A 15,884-nucleotide genomic window follows, 5' to 3' on the forward strand; every position below is an offset into this window, starting at 1 on the left:
GGTTTTCATCACTTAGGAGCGAGCGATTCCTGCTTCAGAAGCTGTGCTGTAGTTTAGAGGAGAGAGAAATGTTTACTCTTTGGTTTTCACATTCAGTGTGTCATGCTAGGAAGGAGTGGATAACAGGAGTTGTTCTCACCCTGTTACAGAGAAGAAATGTATCGGTTTAACTGAAGAGATGAGAAAAACTGCCCAAGAATAGCAATCGGGATTCTAACATCCAACTACTTTGTACATCGTAACTAAAGGCCAGACTGTGTTTAAATATTCTTAGTACTATATTTTAAATATTAAGTTGTTGAGTATTTTCAAATATTGAAATATATTTAAATATAAGATTACTGTTGGTAACCTGTATTTTTTAGTCTGAAAATTCTCAGACTGTGTGATGTTTTTTGTTGTTTGCTTTTTTAGGGGAGGAAAGCAAATTGATTCCATTAATGGAACTCTGCCTTCATATCAGAAAACACAAGAAGAAGAACCTCAGAAGAAATTGCCAGGTGTTAATTTTACAATTTTAATTAATTTGTTTATTTTAAAATTAATTGTATTTACTTTAAATTTTATTTTGAAGTACAAACAAATATTTAGTGTTTATAGACTTACAAATTATATGTTATATGAAAAAATTAATGGATGGAATTTGTGTCTGTGTGTATGTGTGAGTGCGTGAGTGTGTGTGTGTGTGTGTGTATTACTGGGGAATGAATCCATGGACTTAAGTAAACAAGCCAAGTATTTCTATCACTGAACTATGTCACCAGCTCATTGGGGTGTTTTTTTTTTTTTTTTTTTTTTGCTGTTGTTGTTTTGTTTTGTTTTTTGTTTTTTTGTTTTTCGAGACAGGGTTTCTCTGTGTAGCTTTGCGCCTTTCCTGGAACTCACTTGGTAGCTGAGGCTGGCCTCGAACTCATAAAGATCCGCCTGGCTCTCCCTCCCGAGTGCTGGGATTAAAGGCGTGCGCCACCACCGCCTGGCTCATTGGGATGTTTTTAATTATTCATTTTAACAAAGAATAAAACTGAAAATGATGAAGGAAGAGGGGAGAGTGTGTATGTTTGGAAAATTGGTGTTTTTTCCACATTAGGGAGATGAAATCAGATCGAGCTTTGTAATAAACTCTTTAGCTTTGAAAAAAGTTTTAAATGTTCATTGAAAGAGTGTACACATAATTATTTTACATTATTAAAAAGTTTGTGAAAAGACTGGGGTTATAGCGCAATAATAGAATGTTTGGCCAGCATATGCAAGGCCCTGAGTTTGATTCCCCAGCACTGCAAAGCAAACCAAACACAAAAACTGCCTTCTTCAAAAAGTTAACGACACACAGCAGATAAAACACAACCTTGGTTATTAAAGAAGGCACTGAGAAAGGGTAAACCAGTTATTCTTATTGGCTTGGATAGTCAAAGTATGCTTGAATAAACTCAAGCATAGACAGTTGTGGGTTTTTAAATGGATATTTTTACAGGAAAGCAAATCCTTTCCTATTTACATTTGAGTTAAAAGTATCCTTAGGAGAAAGGGCCGGAGAGTAAGAGCACTCAAATGACTCCTACACCACAGTGGATTGAACTAGATCAGAGGTTCTGTAGGTTGTGGGAGAAAGCATACAGTCTCCATTTATCTCTCTCTCTCTCTCTCTCTCTCTCTCTCTCTCTCTCTCTCTCTCTCTCTCTCTTTCTCTCTCTCTCTCTCTCTCTTCCTCCCTTCCTTGCTTCCTTCCTTTTAGTTACTTTCGAGGACAAACGCAAAGCCAATTATGAGCGTGGAAACATGGAGCTGGAGAAGCGCCGCCAAGCCTTGATGGAGCAGCAGCAGAGGGAGGCCGAGCGCAAAGCCCAGAAAGAGAAGGAAGAGTGGGAGCGCAAACAGAGAGAATTACAAGAGCAGGAGTGGAAGAAGCAGCTGGAATTGGAAAAGCGCTTGGAGAAGCAGAGAGAACTGGAGAGGCAGCGGGAGGAAGAGAGGAGAAAAGAGATAGAAAGACGAGAGGTGATTTTCAGGTTCTTCCTTAGCCCGTCCCTGATGGATGACTGCGCGCACTTCATCCACGAGGACTAGCTGACCTTTTTTCACTTTTGTCATGCCTCCCATCTGCGTCGGGCCACTCCACCCCATGCAAAATCAGTTCTCCTTCCCTGGACCTTGATGTGAGGACTTAGGGCTTCCTGGCCGAGGTCTGTGGAAGCCGGATCGTGTGCAAGTGAGGCCCCCAGCAGAGGAGGATTGAGTGCGCAGCTGAGCCAGTGACAGCTGCAGTTATTTGACAGCAGGTCACCGGCTGAGGCAAGCCTAGGCCTCAGAGGCCGTCTGAAGACTTGAAGCCTAGGGAGATGAAGCTGCAGAGAGGAATCCAGAGCAGGCCTAGTAAAGAGGTTCTGAGAAACACTGGCTGTGTTTTAACGGCCCAGAACGGAGCACAGTAAATTACAGTGCTTTGAAAAATCATGAATGCAATTATTTCTCCTCCGATACCAGAACAAAGGCATAATTATTTATCTTGCTTTTTATACTTAGGAAGCCATCATTTAGCTTATTAAAAGAAGGATGACTATAACCAAAAGATGGTCTTTGAAGCAGTGAAAAGTGATGAATCAAAGCCACTTTTGAGGATCTCGTAGGCTCACCGAGAAAACGAAAGTTCCTCACCTGCCCTTAGGCATTATGGCCACTCAGTCCTAAAGGTTTTGAATGGTGCAAATTACTTTAAATTTAACAGTTAACAATAATTTGGTGTTTTTAGGCAGCAAAACAGGAGCTTGAAAGACAGCGTCGTTTAGAATGGGAAAGAATCCGTCGGCAGGAGCTTCTCAATCAGAAGAACCGAGAACAAGAGGAAATCGTCAGGCTGAACTCGAAGAAGAAGAGCCTCCACCTGGAGCTGGAAGCAGTGGTATGGCTGAGGTTCACGGGACGTTGTCTGGACAGTGCTGCAGGCTTACCTGACCAGGGTTTGCTTAAAGGGGGGAAACATGCAAGCTGCTTGCCCTCAGGATCTCACACCATCCCTCGCAGTTTGAAAAACTCGTTTTTAACTGACATTAGTCACTCTACTTAACTGACTTTTACACGTCCAATGCTAGCGGGTTCAGTCTTTGGAATGCAAGAGGAGAAGATGAAAAGATAGAATCCCATAAGCCTAGCCTTGCTAGAATGACAGGAGTTTGCATGATGAGTGCTTTCCTGTATGCTAGAACCAAATTGAGATCGTTAATCTAAATATTGCTTAATATTTTTTGTTGGCTTGAATTGCATTGAAATAACCTTTAAAAATAAAATATCGAGCCGGGCGTGGTGGCGCACGCCTTTAATCCCAGCACTTGGGAGGCAGAGGCAGGCAGATCTCTGTGAGTTCGAGGCCAGCCTGGACTACCAAGTGAGCTCCAGGAAAGGCGCAAAGCTACGCAGAGAAACCCTGTCTCGAAAAAAAACCAAAAAAAAAAAAAAAAAAAAAAAGTTGAAAAAAAAATAAATAAATAAATAAATAAAATATCATGCTAGGTGATGGTGGCACATGCTTTTAATCCCAGCACTTGGGAGGTAGAGGCAGGTGAATCTGTGAGTTTGAGACCCGCCTGGTCTACAGGAAAGGATGGGGTACTTTCTGCATAAGGAAAAGAGTATTAGTGTAGGAAAAAAGGACTAAAACCCAAAAGTTCCTTCTGGACATTGTTTAACTAAAGGAGATTAGAAAATAACATTGAAGGTAGAAATAAAAGCTGAAGAACATCTAAAGAATAAATTAAATATACTTTGAGATTGTTTATGGTAGTTATAAATACATAATTCAGAAAAAATTCAGTATGTTGTATTTGTGCTTTTTCACATAGCATATGGAATCTTGCTCTCTGAAAATGATTTGTTTCTTGCTAATAATTCTTCATATAAATAATGTAAACAGATCCCAATGAATTATAGACATTTTTCTCAGACTGACTATGAATCCTAAGTGTCATTTGAAATTTAACTAAATAAAAGTATTTTCCCTTATTTTTTACTGTATATATGCATTTGATCTTTCTATAGGATTTTTTTTTACCATATATATGTATATGATTTTCCTATAGAGTGGAAAACATCAGCAGATTTCAGGCAGACTTCAAGATGTCCGAATCAGAAAGCAAACACAAAAAACTGAGCTAGAAGTTTTGGATAAGCAGTGTGACCTGGAAATTATGGAAATCAAACAACTTCAACAAGAACTTCAGGTAGGTCTTTTGCAGCTGAATGGACCTTAAACACATGCAGTCATCAGCAGTCTTCCTATAGATAGTCAATTAGGGAGTCCTGAGCCCCTGACTTTCTGGCAGACCTATGATAGAAAAGATCAGAAAGTCCATAGGCTAGATGTGAGCTAGGTTCTGCTTAAATTCATATATAAACATGCTTCACTTTGAACTTTAATAAAAATTATCTTTATATGCTGTTTAGTTCATTTGCAGATCAAGGCACTAACACTGTCTGACATGGATATACTCTGCCACAAAAGTGACATCTTCTTGCTGTACATGGCCAGGGAGCAAGGCGGGACACTACTACTTCTTTGCTTGTGAAGTACCAGGTCTCTGAGAGAAACATTTAATATTTTCTCACCACAGTTCTGAAAAGAGTAACTTCAACTCAGAATTTCCTGAACCTAATAGTAACAACTTCATTACTGGTCTGGTTCAATTGTTGGTATTTGAAAATAGGGACACTAAAAGTATTCTCTACCTGGAGAGTCTTCTCACATAACTTCTTAACTGCAAGGATGGGTAATTGGCCTTCCCCTTGTCACAGCAGAGCCATTTCTTCCATGGTTTAAAACTGCTTCCCGTTTCTCCCTAAGATCTCAGTCCCTGTGTGATATGTACTTATGCATTATGGAGTGTCGTGGCCTGTTTACATGTGTCGTCTAGACATGGAGGCCCCTCTCATTCTTTGCCAACTGTCATCCATTACAGTGCAGAAAAGTTGAGGTCTCTAGATACTCTCCGTTGATGAAGGTGTTCTTTATTACCTTTAAATTTCAGCTGCCCAGTCATCAGTATTTGATTCAATATTTTCTCTTTATATCCTATGTAATTCTACACTACAGCCATGTAGTATTTCTGTTGAGTCTTAAAAGTGATTAAATCATGTTTTAAACTTTTCAAAAAGTTCTTAGACATTATATTGTTTTAATCAGATTCTAATTTTCTTTTTTAAAGGAATATCAGAACAAGCTTATCTATCTGGTACCTGAGAAGCAACTACTAAATGAGAGAATTAAAAACATGCAGCTCACTAACACACCTGGTAAGTCTCTGAAGTTTTGTTTCCTTTCTGAATAATTGTTTTAATGTATTATTTTTAAATGGCATTATTCCATTAAAATGATATTTTGCCTGTAAGTTAAATTTTTCAAAATAATGTGAAAAATATTATCGTAAGTTGTATTAGCTACTTATCTCATAGCTGTGACCAGATACCTGACAAGAAATAACTAAAGAAAGGAAAGGTTGCTTTTCACTCACAATTTGGACAAAGATACCAAGTAATCAGTGGTAAAGCATAATGGTAAAGCATGATCTCATATAAAAATAGTATAGGGAGAATGGATAACCGCATGCAAAAGGGTGAAATTGACCCTTGTTTTCCCTGCATGAAAATCAACTGAAAATGCATTACAGGCGTAGGAGCTCATGCCTATCCCAGAGCTTTGTAGACTGGGGCAAGCAGATTGTCACGAATTTAAGTCCAGCCTGGGCTGCACAGCTAATTAATTCCATGTCAGCCTGGGCTGAAAAATGAGACCCTGTCTCAAAACCAACAACAAAGATAGAAGAGTAAAACCTAAATATAAAATACAAGCTATAGGGGCTGGAGAGATGGCTCAGAGGTTAAGAGCACTGACTGTTCTTCCAGAGGTCCTGAGTTCAAATCCCAGCAACCACATGGTGGCTCACAACCATCTGTAATGAGATCTCTCCTGTATACATAATAAATAAATAAATCTTTAAAAAAAATACAAGCTATAAAGCTCCTGAAAGAGGACAGACAAAAGTACATTGATATAAAGAAGATTTGCAGCCATTTTTAATATACTATTTTTATTAATTCTTTCAGGATTTCACACAGTGTACTTTGATCACTTTGCCCCCCATTCCTGCCCCCACTCCTCTCAGATCCACCCCTGCCTCTTCATCTCACCTCCACCTTCACAGCGTCTGGTCTGTCTGAGCAGGACTTTTGAAAGTTATTTATTTGTCTTCATGTGTGTCTGGGTACTACATGTGTACAGTGCCTGAGTGGCCAGAAAAGGGCATTGGCTCCACTACAATTGAAATTACAGCGGTGAGCCTCTGTGTGGGTTCTGGGGATCAAATTCCGGAGGTCTGGAAGAGCAGCCAGTACTCTTAACTACTGAGCCAGCTCTTCGACCCCATTGACAGTTTAACAAAAATCACCACAAATAGAAAAATAGAAATAGGAAATTGTCATAGAAATAGTCTTTCTTTTTAATATATATTATCAAAAGCTCAAGAAATCTGAAGCAAGTCATTCTACATCCCACTAAAAGAATTCTGCACAGCCAAGGAGATGCCCAAGATGCAAAGCAGTCCACACAGAGAGAAAATATCTGTGAATTATATATCTGATAGGGGTTTGATATCTAAAATATATAAGGAATTCATACAACCCAATACAGAAAAATCCCCAAAACTAACAGAAAAACTCCATATGGTCCAACTTAAAAATGGGCAGAAGACTTGAATAAGCATTTCCCCAAAGAAGAGATTAAAAATGACTACTAGATATTTGAGGTGTGGTCATTGCTGATCATTGAATTAGCCCCGCAGTGTTGTTGGAGGGCTTCTCTCCAGGTTCTCCAAGCCCCGCAGTCCCACAATCCACTTATAAAATAATCACTCAGACACTTGTATTACTTATAAACTGTATGGCCATGGCAGGCTTCTTGCTAACTGTTCTTTTATCTTAAATTAACCCATTTTTATAAATCTATATCTTGCCACGTGGCTGGTGGCTTACCGGCGTCTTTTACATCTTCTTATCCTGGCAGTGGCTGCAGTGTCTCTCCCCATTTCTTCCTGTTTCCCCAATTCTCCTCTCTCTTTGTCCCGCCTATACTTCCTGCCTGGTCACTGGCCATCAGTGTTTTATTTACAAAGAGTAATGTCCACAGCACTTCCCCTTTTCTTCTTTTTTTAAAAAGGAAGGTTTTAACTCTAACATAGCAAAACCACACATAACAAAACAATTATCAAGCAAGAATTACAGTTACAATATTAAAGAAGATGTCCCATCTATCTTATATTTGTGAGTTTAAGGTTTTATATCTAACTTATTTTTTATCATAACCGAGGAAATCATAACTATCTAGTCTTCAACCACATCAAAGACCTGAGAAGGAAGATAATGGTACCTGAGAAATGGTAGATGGATGCAAGCAACTTTCGGGAATCTTGCAAGAGTAGACCAAGACAGCTGGCAGCCTGGACAGTCACCCAATGTTTCTCAGCATTATTGGTGCATTCAAATTGGCTACAGGCCTAGAGTATCTGACAAACCATCTTCAGAAGCAGGAATTCTGAAAGACCATCTCACCCTGTCTTGGCAGAGTACAGTGGTTGCTTTCCTTGTGTCCTGCTTGTCCAGGAAGGACAGCATTGCATTCGTACTGTCAGCCGTCAAGGCAAGGGCAGTTCTCTGCCCAGTAGGCCATTTTGTGCCAAGAAGACAAACTTCCAAATGGAAATGTCTTAGAAGCCCAACATTCTCTCGGGATCAAATTGGTGCAGCCAGGAGCAATTGTGTCTCATGTCAACAGAATTTTAAGTTATTTAAATGCCATATTCTCTAGGTCTATGAAGTGTTTGAAGATTACCTATCTATCTGAAATATATCTATGTATACCTAGAAGACTTAACTAACATGGTTACAAATATGATTATCATAAATGACTAATTATTAACCTATTTTTAATTATCCATTACAATTTTAAATGGTTACATAAACATAATACCTCAAACAAGAATAGAAATATATATATACAGTACAACAAAATTAACCTCAAGCTTGTATCAATAAACTAAAATTTATACCAATGTAAAACATTTTAAGCATAAACTAAAATCTATACCAATGTAAAACATTTTAAACAAGTTGTTCTTTAAAAGTAGGTTCATTAATCTACCCTTTTATCTTATCATCTCTATATCCTCCTATATATCTATATCATATCCCCTTTTTTTTTTTTAGAAAGAGATCACATTTATAATCAACCTGTTTTAAATAAAAATATTGGTTTTTCTTTGTCCCATACCAGAGGGCTCTTCTGATTTGGGACTGAAGAATCTCTTAAACTTTTTTTTTAGCAATATGTTTGGGTTTAGAGAAGGAGTGAGCCAATTCCATCTCTAAAGCCAGCTTGGTATATTTGGGAATTTGGGCGTAGCATCTCTTACTACTTCTTGATAGTAATGTTACTATTTCATTTTAATGGAAAATACTATATTTATACCATATATTTATACTAGTTCCTCTATTCTTGTGTAAAATTTTTTTAATCGTGTACAGTGAAACTCTCTCTTTTTACCTTTTAATATGTGTTATTAAATAGTCCTGTTAGTAATGCTTATTGGGTCCTGGCTGTGAGTAGTCCTCTGTTCTTGAGACCGTTATAAGTAAGTATGAAGCTCTGGGAGTCATCAAGTCTCAGAAATAGTGGGTCTAAGCTTTTATCAAAGCAGCGTGTAGCCCAGAAACCTTTTTTTTTTTTACTAGTAAAGACTAAATCTACCACACAGCATAATGTGCCGCTGGCAGACACCTCATTCCCGCCATAGTGCCGGTCAAATGCACCCGCCAGGAACCCGCCAGTGTTCAAACCTGCGTCTTGCGCTGTCTAGCTGCCCATATGAGACAAGAAGCAGGAACCTGGTTTTGGCTCTGTTTAGAATTGGTTATTAAATATTCTCAGGTTTAAGGTGGAAACTCGAGCCGTTGGGCGCCATTTGTTGTTGGAGGGCTTCTCTCCAGGTTCCCCAAGCCCCGCAGTCCCACAATCCACTTATAAAATAATCACTCAGACACTTGTATTACTTATAAACTGTATGGCCGTGGCAGGCTTCTTGCTAACTGTTCTTTTATCTTAAATTAACCCATTTTTATAAATCTATATCTTGCCACGTGGCTGGTGGCTTACCGGCGTCTTTTACATCTTCTTATCCTGGCAGTGGCTGCAGTGTCTCTCCCCCCTTCTTCCTGTTTCCCCAATTCTCCTCTCTCTTTGTCCCACCTATACTTCCTGCCTGGTCACTGGCCATCAGTGTTTTATTTACATAGAGTAATATCCACAGCACCGCAGACCTGTTAGGATATATGTTATCAGAAGGATACGAAATATGAGTTGGTGAGAAAGGAAAATCTGGCATCCCATTGGTGGGGATGTAAGTCAGCAGATATGATAGAAAACAGTAAGGCAGATCCTTGAATTATTAAAAATTAAACTACCGTATGACCCACATCTGAGTGTGGATCGGAAAGAAGTAAATCACTGTCTCAAAGGTATGTGTGCACTCCCTGTTCACTGTGCGCCTGCATAAGTGTGGAAGCAGATGTCCATCATGTGTGTGCACTCCCCTGTTCACTGTAGTGCCTGTACAATAGCCAAGGGTGGAAACATACTCACCAACAGGAAAGCAGATAGAGAAGAATGTGTGTGTGCACATGCATACACAAAAAATGGAATATTCCACCTAAAAAAAAAAAAAGGGAAGCAGTGTCATTTGTGACATCATGGATAATCTGGAGGCTGTAGACTCAGTAAAATAAGTCAGCCATGGAAATAAAATATGTGTGATCTCACGTGTGAAATCTAAAAACGTTGAACTAAGAGAAACAGTAGAATGGTGCTTACCATAAAAATGAATTTTACCATAAAAAGATTAGTTATATTAAAACAATAGCCATAATGTAGACTACTATGGAAATGGAACACGATCTGCATGTCCTAATTGATAAGATATATTGTTAAATTTACAATAACTGAAGATCGGGTGTGTGGCTCAGTGGTAAAGTGCTCACTTAGCATGTGTGCATGAGGCCCTAGTTCAAGCTCCACTATCGCCAAAATTTAAAAAACCAAAAATATAAACAAATATGTGTTATAGAATGCTGGAGATAATGTGAGCCTGTTAAGTAGAAGTTTGGTGAATACACACATATCTAAGTACAAATGCTTAAAAGGAGAAGTTAGGGTTTTAGATGAAGGAGGATTTAACTTTTTACTCTGCATGTTTAATTTTATTTAAATTCTATACTTGATTTCTATACCTTAACAATACAAAATTTTGGAGTATGTATTTAGATAGTAATGTTACTATTTCATTTTAATGGAAAACACTATAGTTATACCATATATTTATACTAGTTCCTCTATTCTTGTGTAATTTTTTTTTAATCATGTACAGTGAAACTCTCTCTTTTTACCTTTTAAAATGTGTTATTAAATAGTCCTGTTAGTAATACTTATTAGGTCCTGGTTGTGAGTAGTCCTCTGTTCTTGAGACCGTTATAAGTAAGTATGAAGCTACTTTAGCAGTGTCTTTTGTTAGCTGAGTATTCCCTGAGTCCCACTTTATGCTATGGTTTTATATTTACCTCATTTAATAAGGTATGTGGTATTATGCCTATTGTGTTTGGTCAAACACCTTTTCTAATGTAGAGTTTTTCGAGTCCTGATCCTTTTCAGTAGAGAACCAATATTTATATCCATTTCCTTCGAGGACCTTTACAAGGTATTGTTTGGGAATAAAAGGTATTGTCTCTTCTACTCACCTATGTATTATTATGTGCCCTTTGTATTTCTCTATTTACATCATTTTGAGCAGACAGGAAATGACAGGAGCATCTCCCAAATGTAAACTGACTTGATACTTTTGTACTTCAGATTCAGGGATGAGTTTACTTCATAAAAAATCATTAGAAAAGGAAGAATTATGCCAAAGACTTAAAGAACAATTAGATGCTCTTGAAAAAGAAACTGCATCTAAGCTCTCAGAAATGGATTCATTTAACAATCAACTGAAGGTATTTCTCTTCTACTATCTTCATGACTTTGTAACTGCTTCTTGTAATGTGTTACATTTTCATAATTTATTATATCACGCCATCTACTAGAATCATATTGTTTTTAATGTTCTCTAAAATTTAGTAAATATTGTATCATAAGATTAAATATTTTTTTCCAGAGTTTCTGGGTTTTAATGACTATGTGCTTTTTATTGGCAAACATGCATTTCAAAAGCAGCTGCCTTAGTCAGCCCTTCAGAACTAAAGTCGGCAGCATTCTGAAGTAGAAAACAGGCGGGCATAATGGTGCACACCTGTAAATCCCAGAAGTTGGGAGGCTGACACAAACGGATTAGAATTCAAGGCCATTCTTCAGTAACCTAGAGAGTTTAAGACTAGCCTGGGCTACATGATACCTGTCTCAAAGCATGGAGCGGGGGATGAGCATGGACATTTCAAAATTACTCTGGTGGTTGATCTGTTAACACACTTAATTCTTTTTCTTGTTTGTCTCTTTGTTCTGCTATAATTAACTTTTGTGAAGCAATAAAGTGCATAGGGAAATCTAAAAGACAGTCTGATACTATAAACTTCATGTAGTTCTTGATGCATTGGTTATTGTTTGCCCCTGTGGCAGAGCAGGTGCCAAAGCAGACTGTGTGTTTTTCTTTTGGGGCAATGGTAATTGAATACTGAAGCCATATGGATAGAGGTAATATAATGTTAGTTGGATTCTGAAGCTGTGAATGGAATGCTAAAATCCAGACTAATGGTATTTCACTCAAATTTGGGAGTAGTCTCAGTTCATCTTTTGCTAACAGTGCATAAAGTTATGAAAGCATACAGTGTTGTATAGTAATTCTTTAAGAAAGCTATTTCTTCATATGGTTTTTATCTTGTTGACTTATTTAGAGTAACATTAGCAACAACTATGGAATAAACAGCATGATAAAGAAAAGACATCATGGTGGCTTCAGTTAAGGACAAAAAATTGAGGTGAATAATGCTGATAATGTACTTTACACAAAGATACCTTCTTTAGAACAATTAAAACATGGTCGTTTGTCACTGATGTCAAACACGCCAGTCAAGTTATCTTCCTGAAATTACTTTTTAAAATCTGTACATAGTTTAACTGGCCTTTTATCTGCCTTATCTTACAGTGTGGGAATATGGATGACTCTGTTCTTCAGTGCCTTTTGTCTCTGCTAAGCTGTCTCAACAACCTCTTCCTCTTACTTAAGGTTATTTTCTAATATTTAGCTTCCTTTTTTATTTTTTATTATTTGGTTACTTTACTGTTTTCTTTTTTAAACTGGACTATTCTTTGCCTTTATCTGATTATCTTTGTTTGGAATAACATACAATAAACCTTTTTTTTCCCTTTCTGTTTGCTCTGATATCCTTCTGCTGTCTAACTGCCTGTTTGAGTTTAATGCCAGAAATCAGGAAGGCTGTCCACAGTGTCCCCCTTCATGAGGAATCCAACTGGTTCCCTTACATTATCTCTGTGGATTGGGTTAACTAGTGGGGTGATTCAAGGGGAAGCTAAGGGGATGTGAGAGGAAATCACCCATATCCCTGAAAGCCATTGCTTGAGTTTCTCCTTCCTGCAGTCTAGGGCAGGGTCTTGCCCTGTGTGCACCGTTCTGCATCCTAATTCTACCTAAGGAAAAAGGGAAAGAACCAGTAATACAAGGGCATCATTACTTACCAGGCCTTGTATTCTAACACACACCTGAGGTCAAAATAAATACGTGTAAATCATGTGCTTTGCCGTTTCTAATTCACAAGACTATTCAAAATAGTCAACGAAGTCCTCCTTTAATGTAGTTTAAAGAGAGGTGCTTTATATTAACCACTTGCCTACCCTTGTGGATTCTTGTTACACTTCCTCCTCAGTGCTAAAATGTGTGGCACTAGACTGCTTCGTATACGTCCACAGTAATTGCACCTCAGCTCTCCTTTGGAAAAGGCAGGGCAGAGTGCAGAAGCCGCAGTAGCGGGCGGGTCCCAGGGGCTGACTCATCTGTAGGGTTAGAGCATGACTGACCAGGGATCTGGTCTCAGAACTTTGCTGCAGCTCATGTGAAACTGAAGTGTGGGTTTCTCCGTTGTGAAATGAAGATCAGTGCAGATTGGTGGACCGAACTCATCCATAGACTGCTGTCTCACCTTCCCCTTAGCACTGGAGCTCCACAGGCCGGCTGACGATCCTGTCTTGCTTTGCTTTCTTCCCTCTGCTTCCTGCCTTCTGGTTTTTCACTGCTTATTGACACTTTCATCAGAGGACACTACAGGGCAGTGAAGTCTGTAAGTCAGTGGATAGGAAACTTGAGCGTAGCTACAGAAAGCAAGAAAAGAAGCCTTTGTAGTCGTCACTGTAAGATGATCCAGAGGGATCACAGCACAGTGCGGAGGACTTCCATTGACTCCCTCTGAACTGCACAGAAAGCACCGTTTCAGCTGAGTAGTAAGCAGGAGCTGGAGGCTGTGGATCAGCAGTGGATGGGGATGAAGACTGTTAAATGCATGAGCAGCTCTGGAGAGAGTAAGAAAGCGTGAGGCTGGAGGAGACAACAAAGAGAGGATGTGAGGGGGAGATGAGGCTGAGTAGAGATGGCTGTGAAATTGGTAGAACCCAGTCCCTGAAGAAGTAGATTAAGTCAAGGATCCAGGGGCTAAGGAAATGGGTTACGTGTTTGCCATGGAAAGGGCCTGTGTAAAAAAGCCACGTGTGGCACACCCGCCTGTAATCCCAGTGCTAGGGAGACTAGGCGGGGAGAGACCCTGTCTCAAAAAACAAGGTGACGGCTGTCTCAGCCATACTCCAGAGACCAGGCAGGCCCATGCCCCAGGAGTAGTCAGCCAACACAAACCGGACTCCACAGTTTTGTTTGTTTGCTTTGTTTTTAAAAGAGAAAGGGAATATGAAGCTCAGTGGGTAAGGAGGTGGGGGAGGAGTTGGGAAGAGTCGGGGGAGTGGGATGAATACTCACAATACATTGTGTGTATAAATAAAAATATTATCAAAAATAAGGCAGAAAGCAAGTGAGGAGGGCATATGGTGTTAAACTCTGGCACACACAGCATACACATGAACACACACACACATTCACACCCCCCAGAAAAGAAGAAAAAAGAAAAAATCCAGAGCATAGATTAAAGGATTTCTTTTAAAAAGAAGAGCAGGGAGGCAGTGACACACGCCTTTAATTCCAGCACTTGGGAGGCAGAGGCAAACAGATCTCTGTGAGTTCAAGGCTAGCCTAGTCTACAGAGGTAGATCCAGGACAGGCACCAAAACTACGCAGAGAAACCTTGTCTTGAAAAACCAAAAAAACAAAACAAAACAAAACAAAAACCTTGCACAGGCTGGAGGGGTAGATCAGTAGGAGAAGGCACTTGCTACCAAGCCTGATGACCTAAATTCAACCCCTAGGACCTGTGTGGTGGAGGAAGGACCTGGTTCCAACAGTACATTCTCGGACGTCCACATATACACCATGGCATCTGTATATGTTTGCATACACACAAATCAAATAAATAAGTAAATAAGGTAATTGTTGAAGAAAGAATTGTTCCAGTAACATATAGGAAAAGATCAGTGCAGTTCCAACATAGTCTACTGAGCAAGTTCCAGGCCAGCCAGGAATGTTACACAGAGAAACCCTGTCTTGATAAACCAAAAAGAAGAAAAAAAAAAGATCAGTGCAGTTACATTTGGTTGTAGAAAGCAGGACGTTAGAGGCTTCAAGACTTGGAATCTGTTGAGTCGCTACAAAGACTCGCCCTGGGTAAGTGAGAGCATGGGATAACCACTCGGGTTAAAAAAAAAAAAAAAGGACAGATGCAAGAAGCTTTGCTGATTTTGAGATGGGAAGCTAAAGAGTTCTAGTCTGATGGGTTCTAGGTGAGGTTTTTAGGAAAGAGGATGGACAGGGGGATTAGGAAATTCCCTAAACTAGATGCCTTGGTCGGTGGGGGCAGGTGAGCACGAGCTTGACGGAAAAAAACAATGTGTTGAGCAATGTTAAATGCCTCTTTCATTCCAGGTAATGAGTTTAAATTGAAGACTCCAGGCCTAATTATATGACTCTCCTCCCCTAACGCACAGCTGCTTAGATACAAGAGGTAGCAGGTGAAACAGGTTCATGGCTGCTGCTTACAGGCTTGAGATCTTAGGAGTCATTGGCCAAGGTGGAAGGGACGGGGAGTTGCAGATCTTAACACAAGAATTATGATAAAGATGAGCTCTGAAATAGGAACTGGATACGAATGGATCCTAGAGGAGGAGGGGCTGATTAAGAGAGAGAATGAGAAAGCCAAGAGAGTAGGGGTCTCAGGGAAGCTGAGGACCCCTTAAGGTGCCTGTACCAGGTTTAAGAACAGCTCAGAGGCTTGAGAGCATGTGTGAAGAATAGGGTATTTGGCCAGTAACAGTTCATAGTGGAGCCCAAGGCGTACGAGCAGGAATGGTCCATTAAGAAGCATTTAAAAGGTCTGATCTCAGAGTTCGGTTTCTATTGGACATCAGTGCAGAGGCCAGACAGGAATAAATGAGAACCAGTGACCAGGTGACCAGTAGCTGGCAGTGAAGTAGTATGCACACACAAACAGACACAGGGTGAGCCCTCGTGTGCTGTACAGAGACTTTGGTTGTTCGGATTAGGGAAGAGTTGCACAGAATCTCTAAAATCCCTGCTGTGATGAAAGCTACTGCTATTGACTGGGAAGAGTAAGTGAGGAAGTGCTTTTCCATAGAGGAAAATAGAATCTGCCAACACCAGAGTTGTTAGTCGCACCCTCCAGGTGTCAAGGGGTGA

General features: G+C 39.6%; 1 protein-coding gene across 9 annotated transcripts in view; it reads left to right on the forward strand.

Moving 5' to 3' along the window:
• The window catches only part of Itsn2 (intersectin 2), a 137,259-nt gene that overhangs the window by 56,147 nt on the left and 65,228 nt on the right, over window positions 1-15,884 (forward strand). For 6 of the 9 annotated variants that reach the window (XM_076559359.1, XM_076559360.1, XM_076559361.1 and 3 more), the window contains 7 exons: window positions 415-500; window positions 1,733-1,995; window positions 2,747-2,896; window positions 4,071-4,211; window positions 5,193-5,280; window positions 10,937-11,076; window positions 12,222-12,302. In XM_076559359.1, coding sequence (XP_076415474.1) covers window positions 415-500; window positions 1,733-1,995; window positions 2,747-2,896; window positions 4,071-4,211; window positions 5,193-5,280; window positions 10,937-11,076; window positions 12,222-12,302 — 949 coding nt within the window. The remainder of the gene's footprint in view (window positions 1-414; window positions 501-1,732; window positions 1,996-2,746; window positions 2,897-4,070; window positions 4,212-5,192; window positions 5,281-10,936; window positions 11,077-12,221; window positions 12,303-15,884) is intronic. The other 3 variants (XM_076559363.1, XM_076559362.1, XM_076559365.1) reach the window with 1 other exon arrangement.

Source organism: Peromyscus maniculatus, chromosome 22 (assembly GCF_049852395.1).
Source record: "Peromyscus maniculatus bairdii isolate BWxNUB_F1_BW_parent chromosome 22, HU_Pman_BW_mat_3.1, whole genome shotgun sequence".
Classification (NCBI taxonomy): domain Eukaryota; kingdom Metazoa; phylum Chordata; class Mammalia; order Rodentia; family Cricetidae; genus Peromyscus; species Peromyscus maniculatus.